Raw genomic sequence first — 19,080 nt, forward strand, 5'->3', positions numbered from 1 at the left:
TGAGGCTTCTGATCATTTTCATCGTCACTTGCTTGCTTTATTTTCATAACTTGATCCTCTATCTAATTAAAAACATCTCTCTCAGCCTTGAACATTCTTAACTACTTTTCTCAACAACACTGTCAAAGAATTCCACAGATTCACTGCCTTCTAAGAGAAGAAATTCCATCTGACTTAAATGGGCAATCCCTTACTCAGACTTTTTCCTCCAATTCAGACCGTCCCAAATGAGAAATCACTTCTCCACATCTACCCAGTCAACCTGCCCAAGAATCTCATATGTTCCAATATGGTTCCTTCTCATTCTTCTAAACTCCCTTAAATAAAAAGTCCAAACTACACACAGCCTCTCCTCTTAAGATGATCACCACTTGCAGAATAATGCAGGTATATCTTTCCTTAGATAACAGGGCCAAAACAATTCACGGTATTCTAGGTGTGGTCTGATGTGTATCTTGTATAGTTTTAGCAAGATTCCCTTATTTTTATACTTCATTTTCTTTGAAATAAATGTTAACATTCCATTTGTCTTTCTCATTACCTCATGAATATGTATACTAACTTTCTGCAAATCATGTATGTGGATCCCTGAACCCCTCAAACTTTCTGCAGTCTTTCACCACTTAAAATGATATTTAGTGCCTCCATTTTTCCCACCAAATTGCATAATCTCACATTTTCCCACATTTTATTCCATCAGCTGGGCTTTTGCCCACTCATTAACCTAGCAGGTAACTATAGGCCAGTTAGCTTAACTTCGATAGTGGGGAAAATGCTTGAATCTACCATTAAAGGAAGAAATAGCAAGAAATCTGGATATAAATTGTCCCACTGGAAACACCCAGCATGGGTTCGTGAAGGGTTGGTCATGTTTAACTAATTTGGTGGCATTTTGCATGGTGGACAATGGGGAACCTGTCGATGTAGTGTTTCTGGATTTCCAGAAGGCATTTGACAAGGTGCCACATCAAAAGCTGCTATATAAGATAAAGTCATACTGTATTACAGGTAATGTATTGGCATGGATAGAAGATTGGTTCACCAGTAGAAAACAAACAGTAGGGGTAAATGGATGTTTTTCTGGTTGGCGGTCAGTGGCTAGTGGTGTGCCTCAGGGATCAGTGTTGGGGCCACAGTTGTTGATAGTTTACACAATGATTTGGAGTTGGGGGCTGTGTGTGGTATGTTAAAAGATGACACTAAGATAAGTGGTAAAGCAAAGTGCGCAGAAGACACAAAGTCTACAGAGGGATATTGATAGTCTAAGTGGGTGGGCAAAGGTCTGGCAGATGGAGGACAATGTTGAAAAGTGTACGGTCATCCACTTTGGCAGGAATAACACCAAAATGGACTATATTTTAAATGGTAAAAAACTGCAGCATGCTGCAGTGCAGAGGGACTTGGGTGTCCTTGTGCATGAATCGCTAAAAGTAGGATTGCGGATGCAACAGGTAATTAAAAAGGCAAATGGAATTTTGACTGCCATTTTTACAGGGATGGAGTTTAAAAACAGGGAGGTTATGCTGCAGCTGTATAGGGTCCTGGTGAGACCACACCTGAAGTACTGTGTGCAGTTTTGGTCTCCTTACTTAAGAATGGATACACTAACACCGGAGGGGGTGCAGGGGAGATTCACTCGGATGATTCCAGAGTTGAGAGGGTTGGATTATGGAGACAGACTGAGTGCGCTGGGAGTATACTCGTTGGATTTCAGAAGAATGGGAGGAGATCTTATAGAAATATAAAAGATTATGAAGGAAACAGATAGGGTGGAGGCAGGGAGGTTGGTTCCACTAGCATGTGAAACTAGGATTGAGGGGCACAGCCTCAAAATAAAGGAAAGCAAATGTAGGACTGAGGTCAGGAGGAACTTCTTCACCCAAAGGGTTGAGAATCTGTGGAATTCCCTGCCCAGTGAAGCGGTTGAAGCTACCTCGCTGAATATTTTTAAGGCAATGCTAGACACATTTTTGAACAGTAAAGGAATTAAGGTTTATGGTGCTGGAGCTACAGTTGTTTACAATATAAATGACTTGGATGAGGAAAAGTGAATGTACTGTTGTCAGGTTTTACCGATTACATGTGGAAAGGTGAGTGGTGAGGATGAAACAAACGCTGCAGCAGGATATAAGAACATAAGAACTAGGACTAGGAGTAGGCCACCTAACCCCATGAGCCTGCCTTGCCATTCAATAAGATCATGGCTGATCTTTTTGAGAGGCAAGGCAGGCTCGTGGGGCTAGGTGGCCTACTCCTGGTCCTAGTTCTTATGTTCTTATATCCTGCTGCAGCGTTTGTTTCATCCTCACCACTCACCTTTCCACGTGTAATCGGTAAAACCTGACAACAGTACATTCACTTTTCCTCATCCAAGTCATTTATATTGTAAACAACTGTAGCTCCAGCACCATTTCCTGTGGCACTCCACTTGTTACAAGTTGCCATTCCAGAAAATGCACCCATGTCCCTGTTCCATTCCTATTAGGCAGTCAATTCTCTATCGATGCCAAAAGCTTCAAATTAAGCTGCTCTTATCTTATTAAGTAGCTTTGCATGTGGTACTTTACAGAAATCCTTTTGGAAATTCAAATTTACTATATCTCCTGGTTTTTTTTGTACCCATCGTGCTTGTTACCTCTCCAAAGAATTGTGATAAATTTGCCAGGCATTGTTTCCCCTTCATGAAGCCATGTTGACTCTGCTTAATGATATTACGCACTGTTAAATGCTCTGCTATTACATTCTTTTTAATAGGCTTCAATGTTTTACAATGGCAGATGTTAAGCTAGTGGTCTAGAGTTACCTGCGTTTAGTCACCCTCCCTTCTTGAGGAAGGATGTTACAAATAACAGTTTTCCAAATTTTCTAGGAACTCCGCTTAAAACAGAGGTTAAACAATTTTAACCTACCCTCTCCCATTAGAAAGCTGTTGGATTAATCCAGCTTCACTCACTAATAACCATCTTCCTATTTAGCACGATGAAAAATTTTGCCTTTTCAAATTGTGACAGAATTCCTTTGTTGGTTCGGTTGGGTAGTGAAAATTCCTCAAATCATTATTTAGATCCTTTGACTCAATCCATGCTCTCATTTTTCTATATTGTTTATCAATTAAAATTTCAAATTCCACCAACAGCCATGGCAGGATTTGAATTTGGTCCACCACAGCACGAGCCTGGGTCTCAGGATTATTAATCTAGCGACACTGCCATTAAATCAACATCTCTCACCTTTGATAGCTGACACCGGGTCACACTCTACGTTAAAGACATGCTCTGCCAGCAGAGTAATATGGCAGTTTTTCAATAGCACCATCCAAATCCACTACCTCCAGCAGCTAGAAGGAAAAGGGTAGCACGTTCACTGGGAACACCACCACCTGGAGACCACACACCAGTCCAATTTAGAGATACATCACTGATCCTTCATCCTTACTTGTTCAAAATGCTGGAACTCCTCATCTAACTGCACAAGTGCACTTTTACCACAGACTACAGCAGGTCAAAATCATGACCTTGATGGGCAATAGACATTGCCAGAGACACCCAAACTTGAGAGGAAATGCTAATGCAACAATACAGTCCACCCATTCTGTTACCTGTGTCCATGGGGGTCTCCTCCACTTTGGATTCGTCAGCCTCAATGCTGCTAGGAGGTTCCTCAGGTATATTACTCTGGGGTTGTTCTACATGGTCAGCTTCCTTCTCCCTTTCTTCCTGACGCTTGCGGGCTTGCTCTTCGGCCTGAGCGATTTCAGTTGCAATTTTCTCCATGTCAACCTCCACCTTCAAATTGCACAACTAAGTAAAGCAAGCAGAGGTTAAAAACTCAAAAGGTAGTGACATTATTGCTCATTTAAACAAACACATGTTAAGCAAATATTTCCAATAATATCTTGTATTTATGTAACAGCTTTAACATCAATGTTAACATAGTAAAAATTAAAAGGCATTTCAAGAGAGTGTTACTGGAGTCACACATGTTATAACAGATAGCTAACAGTTTAGTCAGAGAGATTGATTTTAAAGGAGCGACTTAAAAACGAGAGTATGAAGGGGATTACAGAGTAAATGCCAGAGTTTTGGGCTTAGGTGCTTAAGACATGGCTGCCAACATAACAGCAAAAGAAATCAAGGATGTACAAGAATCCAAAACTGCAGGACTTCATGTAGTTACACAGAATTTTTTTGGGCCATGTGTGGAGTATGTGTTTGATTTTACAGGTTGTGCGTTTGCATTTTCCCAGTAAGTTGACAAGGCACAATTTGCCTCAAGTAGAGGTCAGGTCAAAGACAACACTCAGTATGCCACAGAATGGAAACAAACACCTACTAAACAGCATCACAAGCCAACAGCAAAATTCAACTGAAGTGACGTATGCACCCGAACACGAGTTAATACATGTAAGACAGAGTTATTAAATGCTTTTTCTCTGTCAACATTTGCTGCTAGACCTGCTGAGTTTCTCCTGTACTTACTATTTTTGTTTCAAATTTCCAGCATCCACAGTTTTTACATGAGAGATGCTACTGTTTTGGGACATATAGCAGGGCAGATTCTAGGCCTTTGCTTCAATTCTTTTGGAATTTTAACCCACCATTTTTTCACTTTATTTGATTTTTCAAATCAACCTTTTCAGAGATCTTGTTACATACCTCCACAGCAGGTGGAATTTGAACCCAGGCTTCCAGTCCAACAAGTGGAAAACTACCAGTGAGCCACAAGGTGGCGACCCTCTTTCTTCCTGAAGATATTGAACCCAAACAGATGCAGAAGTTCTCTAATACCTTTCCGTAATAGGTGCTCGCCATGTGTTAACATTGCCAGGTTATAAGTCCACAGAGGAGATCACAGTACAGCCTGACCCTGTCCCATTATCTAGCATTCTCCCAGGTATTTTTAAACAAGGTGAATGGAAAACAAACAGATTGAAGAACACCAATCAATTTGTCCTTTCCAGTCTGTGACTTCAAGATCAGCTAACTCTGACACCATAGAACACAGAACGTTACAGCACAGTACAGGCCCTTCAGCCCTCGATGTTGTGCCGACCTGTCATACCGATCTCAAGCCCATCTAACCTACACTATTCCATGTACGTCCATATGCTTATCTAACGATGACTTGAATGTACCTGAAGTTGGCAAATCTACTACCGTTGCAGGCAAAGCGTTCCATTCCCTTACTACTCTCTGAGTAAAGAAACTACCTCTGACATCTGTCCTATATCTTTCACCCCTCAATTTAAAGCTATGCCCCCTCGTGTTCGCTGTCACATCCACCCTATCTAACCCTCTGATTATTTTATATGTTTCTATTAATTCACCTCTCAACCTTCTTCTCTCCAACAAAAACAGCAAAAGTCCCTCAGCCTTTCCTCGTAAGACCTTCCCTCCATACCAGGCAACATCCTCGTAAATCTCCTCTGCAACCTTTCCAAAGCTTCAACATCCTTCTTATAATGCGGTGACCAGAACTGTACACAATACTCCAAGTGCGGCTGCACCAGAGTTTTATACAGCTGCAGCATAACCTCTTGGTTCTGGAACTCGATCCCTCTTTTAATAAAAGCTAAAACACTGTATGCCTTCTTAATATCCTGTCAACCTGGGTGGCAACCTTCAAGGATCTGTGTACATGGACACAGATCTCTCTGCTCATCTACACTACTAAGAATCTCACCATTAGCCCTGTAATTTGCCTTCCAGTTACTCCTACCAAAGTGCATCACCTCACATTTGTCTGCATTAAACTCCATTTGCCACTCTCAGCCCAGCTCTGTAGCTTATCTACATCTCTCTGCATCTACAGCATCCTTTGTCACTATTCACAACTCCACCAACCTTCGTGTCGTCTGCAAATTTACTAACCCATCCTTCTACGCCCTCATCCAGGTCATTTATAAAAATGACAAACAGCCATGGACCCAACACCTACCCTTGCGGTACACCACTAGTAACTGGTCTCCAGGATGAACATTTCCCATCAACTACCACCCTCTGTCTTCTTTCAGCAAGCCAATTTCCGACCCAAACTGCTATATCTCCCAAGATTCCATTCCTCTGCATTTTGTAAAATAGCCTATTGTGGGGAACCTTATCGAACGCCTTGCTGAAATCTATATACACCACATCAACCCGTTTACTCTCATCTACCTGTTTGGTCACCTTCTCAAAGAACTCAATAAGGTTTGTGAGGCACGACCTTCCCTTCACAAAACCGTGCTGACTATCCCTAATCAATTTATTCTTTTCTAGATGATTATAAATCCTATTCCTTGTAACCTTTTTCAACACTTTACCAACAACTGAGGTAAGGCTCACTGGTCTATAATTACCAGATGGTCTCTACTCCCCTTCTTGAACAGGGGAACCACATTTGCTATCCTCCAGTCGTCTGGCACTATTCCCGTAGACAATGACGAGTTAAAGATCAATGCTAAAGGCTCGGCAATCTCCTCCCTGGCTTCCCAGAGGATCCGAGGATAAATTCCATCCGGCCTAGGGGAATTATCTATCTTCACCCTCTGTAGGATTTCTAATACTTCTTCCTTGTACACCTCAATCCCACCTAGTTTAGGAGCCTGTATCTCAGTATTCTCCTCGACATCATTGTTGTTTTCTAGAATGAATACCGTCGAAAAATATTCATTTAGTGCTTCCCCTATCTCATCTGACTCCACACACAACTTCCCACTACTCTCCTTGATTGGCCCTAATCTTACTTTCATCATTCTTTTATTCCTTAAATACCTGTAGAAAGCCTTAGGGTTTACCCTGATCCTATCTGCCAACAACTTCTCATGTCTTCTCCTGGCTCTTCTGAGCTCCTTCTTTAGGTCTTTCCTGGCTACCTTGTAGCCCTCAAGCGCCCTAATTGAGCCTTCACATCTCATCCTAACATAAGCCTTCTTCCTCTTGACCAGAGATTCCACCTCCTTTGTAAACCACGGCTCCCACGCTCTACAGCTTCCTCCCTGCCTGACAGGTACATACTTATCTAGGACACACAGGAGCTTTTCCTTGAATAAGTTCCACATTTCTAATGTGCCCATCCTCTGCAGTTTCCTTCCCCATCCTATGCTCCCTCGATCTTGTCTAATCTCATCGTAATTGCCTTTCCCCCAGCTATAACTCTTGCCCAGTGGTATACACCTATCCCTTTCCATCACTAAAGTAAACATAACAGAATTGTGATCGCTATCACCAAAGTGCTCACCTACTTCCAAATCTAACACCTGGCCAGGCTCATTACCCAGTACCAAATCTAATGTGGCTTCGCCCCTTGTTGGCCTGTCTACATACTGTGTCAGGAAGCCCTCCTGCACACACTGGACAAAAACTGACCCATCTATAGTACTTGATCTATAATGTTCCCAGTCAATATTTGGAAAGTTGAAGTCCCCCATGACAACTACCCTGTCTCTCTCACTCCTATCGAGAATCATCTTTGCTATCCCTTTCTCTACATCTCTGGAACTATTCGGAGGCCTATAGAAAACTCCCAACAGGGTGACCTCTCCTTTCCTGTTTCTAACCTCAGCCCATATTACCTCAGTTGATGAGTCCCCAAACATCCTTTCTGCAACTGTAATTCTGTCCTTGACCAACAATGCCACACCTCCCCCCCCCTTTTACTATCTTCTCTGTTCTTACTGAAACGTCTAAATCCCGGAACCTGCAACAACCATTCCTGTCCCTGCTCTATCCATGTCTCCAAAATGGCCACAACATCGAAGTCCCAGGTACTAATCCATGCTGCAAGTTCACCCACCTTATTCCGGATGCTCCTAGCGTTGAAGTAGACACACTTCAAACCAACTTCTTGCTTGCCGGTGCCATCTTGCATCCCTGAAACTTTATTTTGGACCTCCCTACTCTCAACCTTTTCTATACTCGAACTACAATTTTGGTTCCCATCCCCCTAAATTCCCAAACTGTGAATAAGTGCTATGTAAGTAATATAATGTACAACAAGATGAAATCTGCCTGGGTGTAGACATCTGCCTATGAAATTACAGCCATGGAGAAAATTAAACCTCATAGAATAAAAACTTGGCATGACAGAGATTACAATAGAAAATACTAAAGGGCTTCTTTGAAAACTTAACATGTGCTCTTCCAACCACCAATAACTTACACAATACTGATACATGAGCAGCTGACTCAGGACCCAGCAGATAATTGAACATTTTAATTGTTGGATAGTCGCAACTCATCATCTCCCAAACCAATTGCTAATTTATTCTTACCCGCTTTAGTTCATTATTAAATAACTCTGTAGTTTCAAGAAATTTCCTTTTCTTGTCTTGGTGACGTTCCTCAATCTGAAGGAGCTCAGCTTCCAATTTTCGCTACAGGAAAATACATTTCAAAAATTATATTTAAAGAGCAGTCAAATGTGACTGAAAATCAACAGTGTTCAATATATAGAATCTCCAAACTTCTTTAATAGTTGCATTTTTGTGTTGATTTGTACTGTTTAAAAAACACATTACCTTAAATCCATATTCCAGTCTGTCCCCAAAGACCATTCACGAGCTTGTTTATCAAGGATCTATCCACCTCGATCTTAAAAATATTCAAAAGCTCTGCTTTCTCCACTTACAGTCATGGAATGACTCTGCCAACGTTGTCTCTCATATGCTGCAGGCAAGGATGCCCTGAGGCATGGCATATTGGTGAAACCATGCAGACGGTATGGCAATGGATGAATGGACACCAATCAACAATTGCCAGACAGGGATGCTCCCTCCCAGCCTGGGAACACTTCAGTGGTCAGTGACATTTGGCCTTGAATCTTCAGGTAAATGACCTCCAAGGCAGACTTCAGGATACACAACAAGACAGAGCCACCAAGCAGAGGCTGACAGCCAAGTTTGGTACCCATGAGGACAGCCTCAACCGTGATCTTGGGTTTGTGTCACACTACAGGTGACCCCACCACACACACTCCTGCACATGCACGTGCTCACACACGTGGGCATCTATGGGGTGAATTAGATACATTCTATTTTGTTCAAAAAGTGTACAATTCATAGACAGTCAGTCAATATAGCGTTTTATAAATTCCTGCCTTAGAAATACAACCATTCTGACTCCAAACCAATACAAGCAGATTCTAAACAAGGCCTCACACCTCCCATGCATTGTCTGACCTAAAATGTCATCCTTTCTTAACAGTGATAAAACCTTTAGTTCTCGGAGGACAGTGACTTCAAAAGAAATTTGGGGATTTAATCCATTAAAAGCTTCTCAGTGATTAAAGAGTTAACAGCACTTTAGGCTTGTTCAGTCCATCCTCATCAATGGTGTGACCCTTAGATCTTTTACTTATAAACTCTGTGTCTGATACTACCTCTTGCACAAACACCTGAGGAAGGACTGAGGCTCTGAAAGCTTGTGATTTCAAATAAACCTGAGGGACGAGGACTTGGTATTGAGAGATTTCTGACGGTACAGTCACGGAATCGTAGAGTTGTACAGCACAGAAACAGACGTTTCGGTCCAACCCATCCATGCCGAGCAGATATCTGAAATTAATCTTGTCCTTTTTGTCTGCGTTTGGCCCATATCACTCTAAACCCTTCCTATTCATATACTCTTCCAGATGCCTTTTAAATGTTGTAATTTACCTGCCTTCACCACTTCCTCCAGCAGCCTGTTCCATACACGCAACACGCTCTGCATGAGAGAACTACCTCTTAGATCCCTTTTGAAAATTTTCTCCTTTCACCTTAAGCCTGTGCCCTCTAGCTTTGGACACCACTACCCTGGGAAAAAGACCTCGGCTATTCACCCTATCCATGCCCTTGTGGTTTTATAAATCTCCATCAGGTCACTGTTCAGCCTCTGACGTTCCAGGGAAAATAGTCCCACTCTATTCAGCCTCTCCGCTTAGATCAACCCTTCAACCTTGGCAACATCCTTGTAAATCTTTTCTGAACCCTTTAAAGTTTTCACAACATCCTTCCTACAGCAGGGAGACCAGAATTGCACACAATATTCCAAAAGTAGCCTAACCAATGTCCTATATGGCCGCAACATGACCTCCCAACTCTGGTACTCAGTGCACTGACCAGCAAGGGCAAGCATACCAAACACTGCCTTCACTATCCTATTTACCTGCAATTCCACTTCCAAGGAATTATGAACCTACACTTCAAGGTGTCTTTGTTCAGCAACACACTGTAGGACCGTACCATTATATGTACAACTCCTGCCCTGATTTATCTTTCCAAAATGCAGCACCTCACATTTATCTAAATTAGACTCCATCTGCCACTCCTCAGATCTTTGGTACATCTGATCCCCTTGTACTCTGATGTAACCTTCTTCGCTGTCCACCATGCCTCCAATTTCAGTGTCATCCACAAACCTACTAACCATACCTCCTATGTTCACATCCAAACTATTTATACAATGATGTAAAACAGTGGGCCCAGCACCGATCCTTATGGCACACCACTAGTCACTGGTCTCCAGTCTGAAAAGCAACTAACCACCACCACCCTCTGTCTTTAGGACATACTGGCGCTGCAGCATGTCCAGCGGAGATTCACACGGATGATCCCTGGAATGTTAGGTTTAACGTACGATGAACGGCTAAGGATCTGGGATTGTATTCATTAGAGTTCAGAAGGTTGAGGGGAGATCTAATAGAAACTTACAAGATAATGCATGGCTTAGAAAGGGTGGATGCTGGGAAGCTGTTTCCGTTAGGCAGGGAGACTAGGGCCCGTGGGCACAGCCTTAGAATTACAGGGGGTCAATTTAAAACTGAAATGAGGAGACATTTCTTTAACCAGAGAGTGGTGGGCCTGTGGAATTCATTGCCACAGCGTGCAGGGGAGGCCGGGACATTGAATGCCTTCAAGGCAGAGATCAATAAATTCTTGATCTCACAAGGAATCAAGGGCTACGGGGAGTGTGCAGGGAAGTGAAGGTGAAATGCTCATCAGCCATGATTTAAATGGCAGAGTGGACTCGATGGGCCGAATGGCCGTACTTCCACTTCTATGTCTTATGGTCTTCTCTCTTTGAGCCAGTTCTGTATCTAAATGGCTAGTTCTCCATGTTCCATGTGATCTAACCATGCCAACAAGTTTCCCATGCAGAACCTTATCAAACAACTAACTGAAGTCTGTTTACATCACGACCACCGTTCTGCCCTCATTAATCCTCTCTGTTACTTCTTCAAAAAAACCTCAACCAAGTTCGTGAGACACGATTCCCCCATGCACAAAGTCATGTTGACTCCCTAATCAGTCCAATCCTTTCCAAATACATGTAAATCCTGTCCCTCAGAATCCCCTCCAACAATGCTCCCACCACCGACATCAGGCTCACCTGTATGTAGTTCACTGCCTTTCCTTACCACCTTTCTTAAATATTGGCACATTAGCCAACCTCCACTCTTCTGCCACCTCATCTATAGCTATCGAGGATACAACTGTCTCAGCAAGGGGCCCAGCAACCACTTCCCCAGCTTCTCACAAAGTTCTGGGGTACACCTGGTCAGGTCTCTGGGATTTATCTAGGATATTCAACACCTTCTCCTCTGTAATATGGACATTTTTCACGATGTTGCTATTCATTTCCCCACATTCAATATCTGCCATATAGTTCTCCACAGTAAACATTGCTGTAAAGTACTTTTAGTGCTTCTCCCATCTGCTGCGGTTCCACACATAGGCGGCCTTGCTGACCTTTAATGGGGTCTATTCTGTCCCTCGTTACTTTCTTGTCATTAACATATTTGTAGAATTCCTTGGATTCTCCTTAACCCTATTTGCCAAAGCTATCTCATGTCCCGTTTTTGCCTTACTGACTTCCCTCTTAAGTATACTGCTACTGGCTTTCTTCTAGGAATTCACTTGATCTCTGCTGTCTCTACCTGACATATGCTTCCTTCTTTTTCTTGACCAGAACTTCAATTTCTCTAGTCATCCAGCATTCCCTACACCTACAGGCTTTGCCCTGCATTCTAGTGGGAACATACCGTCTCTGGACTCTCGTTTCATTTGTGAATGCTTCTTATTTTCCAGCCATCCCTTATTTGCAAAACGTCTGGCCCCAATCAACTTTCGAAAGTTCTTGCCTAATACCGTCAAAATTTGTCTTCTGCTAATTTATAATTTTAAACTTTTAGATCCGGTCTATCCTTTTCCATCATTATATTAAAACTGGTAGAATTATGGTCACTGGCCCCAAAGTGCTCCCCCACTGACGTTTTTCTGGAAAAGTTCCAAAGACTCATGGCCCTCAGAGAGAATGTTTGCCAAATCTGCCTTAAGTGGGCAAACTACTTTGAAACCTATGACTAAGGGTTCTACATTCCTCCACACAAAGAAATATCTTTTCACATTCACCCCATCAAGACCCCCTCCTTTCTGAAGATGGGTCACTGGACCCAAAACATTAACTCTGCTTTCTCTCCATAGATGTTGCCAAATATGTTGTGTTTTTCCAGCAATTTCCGTTTCCATTTCTGATACTGATTTCCAGCATCCGCAGTTCCTTGGGGTTTTAGGTTTTCTTTCCCCCTCAGAATCTCGTATGTTTCAATCAAGTCACCTTTTACTCTTCTAAACTCCAGTGGATGCAAGCCCAACCTGGCCAACCTCTCCTCACACTACAGCTTGCGCTTTCCAGATATTAATCTAGCAAACTTTCTCTGAACTGCGTCCATTTGTCAGCAATGATTTTAAAATTAGCTGTGACTCAGTGGACAGTATTCACATCACTGAATCAGAAGATTGGACGTTCAGATCCAACTCAAGGACTGAAACTCTAGTGTACTACTGAAGGAGATCTGCACTGTTCAAGATGTCTTTCAAATAGGAGAATAAATAAAATCCCCAACTCCCTCAAGTGCAAGTAAAAGATCCCACTGACTTTTCCCAAAGAACAGCAGAAGAATTTATTGCTAGTGTTCTAGTCAACATTTAAACCTCAGATCAATATCACTTGGAGGAAAAAAAACTAATTGTGAGAGCTGATGTTAATACGGGACAAGTCAGATCCCAGCTGAAATCTGGCTTGATAAATCATATTTTGTTTTTATTTCAAATTAATGTGGTGGGCTTGCACTGAAACATAGGCACACCAGGCTGCAGATTTGCTTTTAGCAATAAAACAGAAGTTTACTGTGCAAATGAAAGAAAAATAAAATAAAACAAGCCAAGCTGATTCTACACAGCAGTTTTTCTGAGTCTGGAAAACATAACCAAAAAGTCATATTCAAAATGGAAAATAACAATGGGAACAGCAGCCTCATTCTGTTATATGAAGTGCCAACCTGCTACCTTAGGGCAGAACAACCATAAGCTTTTTGTCCCATCTCCACCAAGACCAAAGCTAGTTGGTTTAAGACATAAGATACAATTGGTTTTTTAGCATCTTAATCTTATACTAGATCTAAATCTACTAGTTTTTATTAGCCGCAGGCCAGGGGTTCTACTTATAAGAACAAAAGCAAGGGATTTTGTGAAAAGTGCAAGAACGAAAACTTCCACTGGCAATTTCCATTATACAGCAGACTCAGGAATTTATAAATGGGAACAGCGCCAGGGACCCGGGTTCAATTCCAGTCTCGGGTAACTGTCTGTGTGGAGTTTGCACATTCTCCCCGTGTCTGCGTGGGTTTCCTCCGGGTGCTCCAGTTTCCTCCCACAGTCCAAAGATGTGCAGGGTAGGTGGATCAGCCATGCTAAATTGCCCGTAGTGTTCAGGGGGGTGCGGGTTATAGGAGGATGGGTCTGGGTGGGATGCTTCAAGGGGTGGTGTGGACTCGTTGGGCCGAAGGGCCTGTTTCCATACTGTAGGGAATCTAATCTAAAAAAAGTTAACAGGAAGTGCTGAGACAACAAAAATATAGCAGTTAATTAGTAGTTAGTTTCATTAAAATTCAAATTGCATAGAGCAAAGAATATGATTCAGTATTCATTACCTACCTGGTGAACCATCAGTGACTGCACCTGCCTTTTTAAAACCTGCATTCGTGCTGTCGTCACCACAGATCGGACATCTGGGACTACACTCTCGCTCAGAATCTCACTAATCAAACGGTGGTTTCTCTGGAAACGTGCTGCAGAGATGTGTTTCATTGAAAAGCCATCATCATAATCTGAAAGGATCAGGAAAGAAGCAAGTCAGCAAAAATACCGACACAGTAGAAACTAAACTAATTAATTGTGGAATTTCTTCAGTTCCTGACACAACTGAAGTTCAGAATAACACAGCTGACAGTACTCATGCATTTGGAATGTCAAGAATGCAGCAATCATCACATCATTCTGCTGCAGTGAATCGATGCTGTTGAGCTATCAAGTGCCCAAGGCCACCACAGATTCACACACCAGTCTAAAATGTATTGTAGAGGGTGATTTTATTTTTCTAGTTTAAGCAAAAGGTTAGATGCTATGAAGTAATTTCAAAACAAACCTAAATACCACTGGAAATCTGATATCAAAATAGAAAGTGCTAGAGCTACACACAAAAAGGTTCTCCAACCCCTTCGAGTCTGTGTTGATCAAAAACAACCACCTAACTTTTCTAACCCCATTTTCCAAAAGTCTTGGCATCGCACATCCACATCTAAATACTTTTCAATGTGTCTGCACCAAGTAAAAGAACCCCAGTCTCCTGTCATAAGTGATTCCATTGTTTTTCACTCCAGTTACATCCGTCAAATCTGAAAAGATGTGTTTAGAAGAAACTGAAGAAACATTCCACATCCTACCCATGACACTTTTCACAAACTCTCTTATTCTGGTTGGTTATAATTATTTGCCTAAATGGGGATTCACAGAAAATCAGTATCAAGTTTACTTTCACTTTTCTAACAGAAGGACTTCAAGTGATCAGGAACTCTTGTCCAAGGCCACCAAAGGCAACTTTATTGGAAAGATGCTACTTCGTGTGGATATCAGTCACCAACAAGAAATCAAAATCTGGGCTTTTCCTCTTTTAAGCAGCTTGTTCCTTGACACTGATAACAAAGTGTGAAGCTGGATGAACACAGCAGGCCAAGTAGCATCTCAGGAGCACAAAAGATAGGTCAGATTGAAAAGTTAAAACTCTAAATTGGAGGAAGGCAAATTTTGATTAGGCAAGAACTTTCAAAAGTTGATTGGGAGGCGAATGTTTGCAGGTAAAGAGATGGCTGGAAAATGGAAGCCTTCATAAAATGAGATAATGAGAGTTCAGAGGCAGTATGTTCCTGTAAGGGAGAACGGTCAGGCTGGTAAACAAAGGAACTGCTGGATGACTAGAGAAATTGAGGTTTTGGTCAAGAAAAGCAAAATAAGCATATGTCAGATATACACAGGAGAGATCAAGTGAATCCCTAAAACAATATAAAGGCAGTAGCAGTATACTTAAGGAGGAAATTGAGGGCAAAAAGGGGATATGGCAATTAAGATTAACAAGAATACAAAGAGATTCTACAAATACATTAAGGACAAAATGGTAACTGGGCAAGAGAATAGAGCCCCGTAAAGATCAGCAAGGCCATCTATTTGTGGAGCTGTAAGATACGGGTGAGATACTACACAAGTATTTTGCATCAGTGCTTACTGTGGAGAAATAGATGGAAGATACAGAACATGGGCAAATAAGGAGCGATCTCTTGAAAAATGTCCACATTACAGAATACAGGCTGGAGGTTGGCTAATGTGGTGCCTCATTGAAGAAATGTGATTAAGGAAAAGTCAGTGAACTACAGACCAGTGAGCCTGACAACGGGTGGTGGGCAAGTTGATGGAGGGGATTCTGAGGGACAGGATTTACACGCATTTGGAAAGGCAGGGGCTGATTTGGGTTAGTCAACATGATCTTGTGCAAGGGAGATTGTTACTTCTTCAAAAAGCTCAACAAGTTAGTGACACACAAAGAGGATTAATGAGGGCTGAGCAGTGGATGTGATATATATGGACTTCAGTTAGTTGTTCAATAAGGTGCCTCATGGGAGACTGGTTAGCAAGGTTAGATCACAAGGGACACAGGGAGAACTAGCCATTTGAATACAGAACTGGCCTGAAGATAGAAGGCAGAGGGGGGTGGCGGTGGTGGGTTGCTTTTCAGACTGGAAGCCCATGACCAGTGGCCTGCCACATGGACACACTGGATACACTACTTTTTTGTCACATTCTATGCATATAAATAAATAATTTGGATGTGAACTTGGGAGGTATGGTTAGTAAGTTTGTAGATGACACCAAAATTGCAGACTTGGTGGACAGCGAAGAAGGCTACGTCAGAATACAAAGGGATCTTGATCAGATGGACCAAAGAGCTGAGGAGTGGCAGATGGAGTCTAATTTAGATAAATGTGAGATGTTGCATTTTGGAAAAATAAATCAAGGCAGGAGTTGTACACATAATGGTACGGTCCTGCAGTGTGTTGCTGAACAAAGACACCTTGAAGTGTAGGTTCATAATTCCTTAAACTTGGAATTGTAGGTAAATAGGATAGTGAAGGCAGTGTTTGGTATGCTTGCCCTTGCTGGTCAGTGCATGGAGTACAGGAGTTGGGAGGTCATGATGCGGCCATATAGGATGTTGGAAGTGTTCCCATATACTTGCTGCTCTTGTCTTTCTAGATGGAAGTGGTTGTGTGTTTGGAAGGTGCTGTTTGAGGATCTTTGGTGAATTTCTGCAGTGCATCTTGTAGATGGAACACAGTGTTGGTACTGAGCATTGGCGGTGGAGGGAGTGGATGCTTGTAGGTGTAGTGCGAATCAAGCAGGTTGCTTTTTCCTGGATGATGTCAAGCTTCTTGAGTGTTGTTGGGGCTGTACCCATCCAGGCAAGTGGGAGTATTCCATCACACTCCTAACTTGTGTCTTTGATTAGTCAGGACATGAATTATCTGCCATAGTATTCCTAGTTTCTGGCCTGTTGTTGTAGCCAGTATTTATGTGGTGAGTCCAGTTGAGTTTCAGGTCAATGATAACCACCAGGATGTTGACAGTGGGGAATTCAGTGATGGTAACACCAATGCATGTCAGGGGCAGTGGTCAGATTGTCTCTTATTCGTGATGGTCATAGCCTGGCATTTATGTAACGTTAATGTTACTTGCTACTTGTCAGCCCAAGCGTGGATATTGTCCAGATCTTGTTGCATGAGAACATGGGCTGTTTCAATATCTGAGGAGTTACGAATGGTGCTGAATATCATGCTATCATCGGTGAACATCCCCACTTCCGACCTGACGATAGAGGGAAAGTCATTGATGAAGCAGCTGAAGATGGTTGGGCCTAAGACACTACCCTGAAGACCACCTGCAGCGATGTCCTGCATGATTATCTTCCAACATGTCAGGTGTGACTTTAACCACTGGAAAATTTGCCCCTGATACCCATTGATTCCAGTTTTGCTAGGGCTCCTTGATAACATACTTGGTTAAATGCAGCATTGATATCAAGGGCTGTCACTCTCACCTCATCTCTGGAATTTGGCTCTTTTGTCCATGTTTGGGTCAAGGCTGAAATGAAGTCCAGAGTTTGGTGGCCCTCGCAGACCCTGAACTAGGTGTCACTGAGCAGGTTATTGCTGAACAGATGCTGCTTGATAACACCCTACATCCCTTCACTTATGATCCAGCGTAGAGTGATGGGGCAGCAATTGGCCTGGTTGGATTTGACCTTCTTTTTATGTGCAGGATGTACTTGGGCAATTTTCCACATTACTGGGTAATACCTGTGTTGTAACCGTACTGGAATAGCTTGGCTAAGGGAGTGGCAAGTTCTGGAGCACATCTTCAGTACTATTGCCAGAACATTGTCAGGACCCGTAGCCTTTGCAGTAGAGTGTCTCCAACCCGTTTCTTGATACCACATGGAGTGAATCGATTTGACTGAAGACTGAGATCTGTGATGCTAGGGGCCACTGGAGGAGGCCAAGATGGATCACCCATTCGGCACTTCTGGATGAAGATTGCTGCAAAAGCTTCAGCCTTTTCTTTTGCACTGATGTGCTGGGCACTTGCATCATTGAGGATGGGGATACCTGTGGAGCCTGTTCCTTCAGTGAGTTGTTTGATTGTCCACCAGCATTCATGACTGGAGTGTCAGGACTGCAGAGCTTAGATCTGATCCACTGGTTGTGGGATTGCTTAGCTCTTTCTATCACTTGCTGCTTTTGCTGTTTGGTGTGCAAGTAGTCCTGTTTGGTAACTTCACCAAGTTGACACCTCATTTTCAGGTATCCCTGGTGCTTCTCCTGGTATGCCTTTCCACACTCTCCATTGAGCCAGTGTTGATGGTAAAGGTGGAGTGGAGAATATGCAGGCCATGAGGTTACAGATTATGCTGGAGTACAATTCTGCTGCTGTTGATGGCCAAGCGCCTCATAGATGTCCAGTTTTGAGTTGCTAGATCTGTTCGAAGTCTGTCCCATTTAGCACAGTGACAGTCCACACAACATGATAGAGGTTATTCTCAATGTGAAGGTAGGAACTTCATCTCCACAAAGACTGTGCAATGGTCACTCTTACTGATACTATCATGGGTAGGTGCATCTGCAGCTGGCAGATTGGTAAGGATGAGGTGAAGTACGCTTTTCCCTGACCACTCGCTGCAGACCCAATCTAGCAGCTACGTCCTTTAGGACTGACAAGCTCGATCTGTAGCACTGCTGCTGAGCTACTTTTAGTGATGGACATTGAAATCCTCTACCTAGAGTACATTTTGAGCCCTTGCCATCCTCAGTGCTTCCTCTAAGCGTTATTCAACATGGAGCAGAACTGATTTATCAGCTGAGGGAGGGCAGTACATGATAATCAGTAGGAGGTTTCCTTGCTCACATTTAACATGAAGCTATGAGACTTCAAGGAGGTCTACAGCCAACATTGAGGATTCACAGAGTAGCTCCCTCCCAAGTGAATACCACTGTGTCACCACCTCTGCTAAATCTGTCATGCCAGTGAGACAGGACATATACAGGGATGGTGATGGTGATGTCTAGGATATTGTCTATAACGTATGAATCTGTGCGTATGACTATGTCAGGCTGTTGCTTGACTAGTCTGTGAGACAGCTCTCCCAATTTTGGCACTAACCGTCAGACGTTAGTGAC

General features: G+C 42.7%; 1 protein-coding gene across 3 annotated transcripts in view; it reads right to left on the reverse strand.

Annotated features, from left to right (window-relative positions):
* Positions 1-19,080, reverse strand: part of smarce1 (SWI/SNF related, matrix associated, actin dependent regulator of chromatin, subfamily e, member 1) — a 67,382-nt gene that overhangs the window by 12,705 nt on the left and 35,597 nt on the right. For all 3 annotated transcript variants that reach the window (XM_048560720.2, XM_048560721.2, XM_048560719.2), the window contains 3 exons: positions 13,955-14,127; positions 8,252-8,353; positions 3,599-3,800 (listed from right to left, as the gene is read on the reverse strand). In XM_048560720.2, the coding sequence (XP_048416677.1) occupies positions 3,599-3,800; positions 8,252-8,353; positions 13,955-14,127 (477 nt within the window). The remainder of the gene's footprint in view (positions 1-3,598; positions 3,801-8,251; positions 8,354-13,954; positions 14,128-19,080) is intronic.

Source organism: Stegostoma tigrinum, chromosome 31, assembly GCF_030684315.1.
Source record: "Stegostoma tigrinum isolate sSteTig4 chromosome 31, sSteTig4.hap1, whole genome shotgun sequence".
Taxonomy (NCBI): Eukaryota; Metazoa; Chordata; class Chondrichthyes; order Orectolobiformes; family Stegostomatidae; genus Stegostoma; species Stegostoma tigrinum.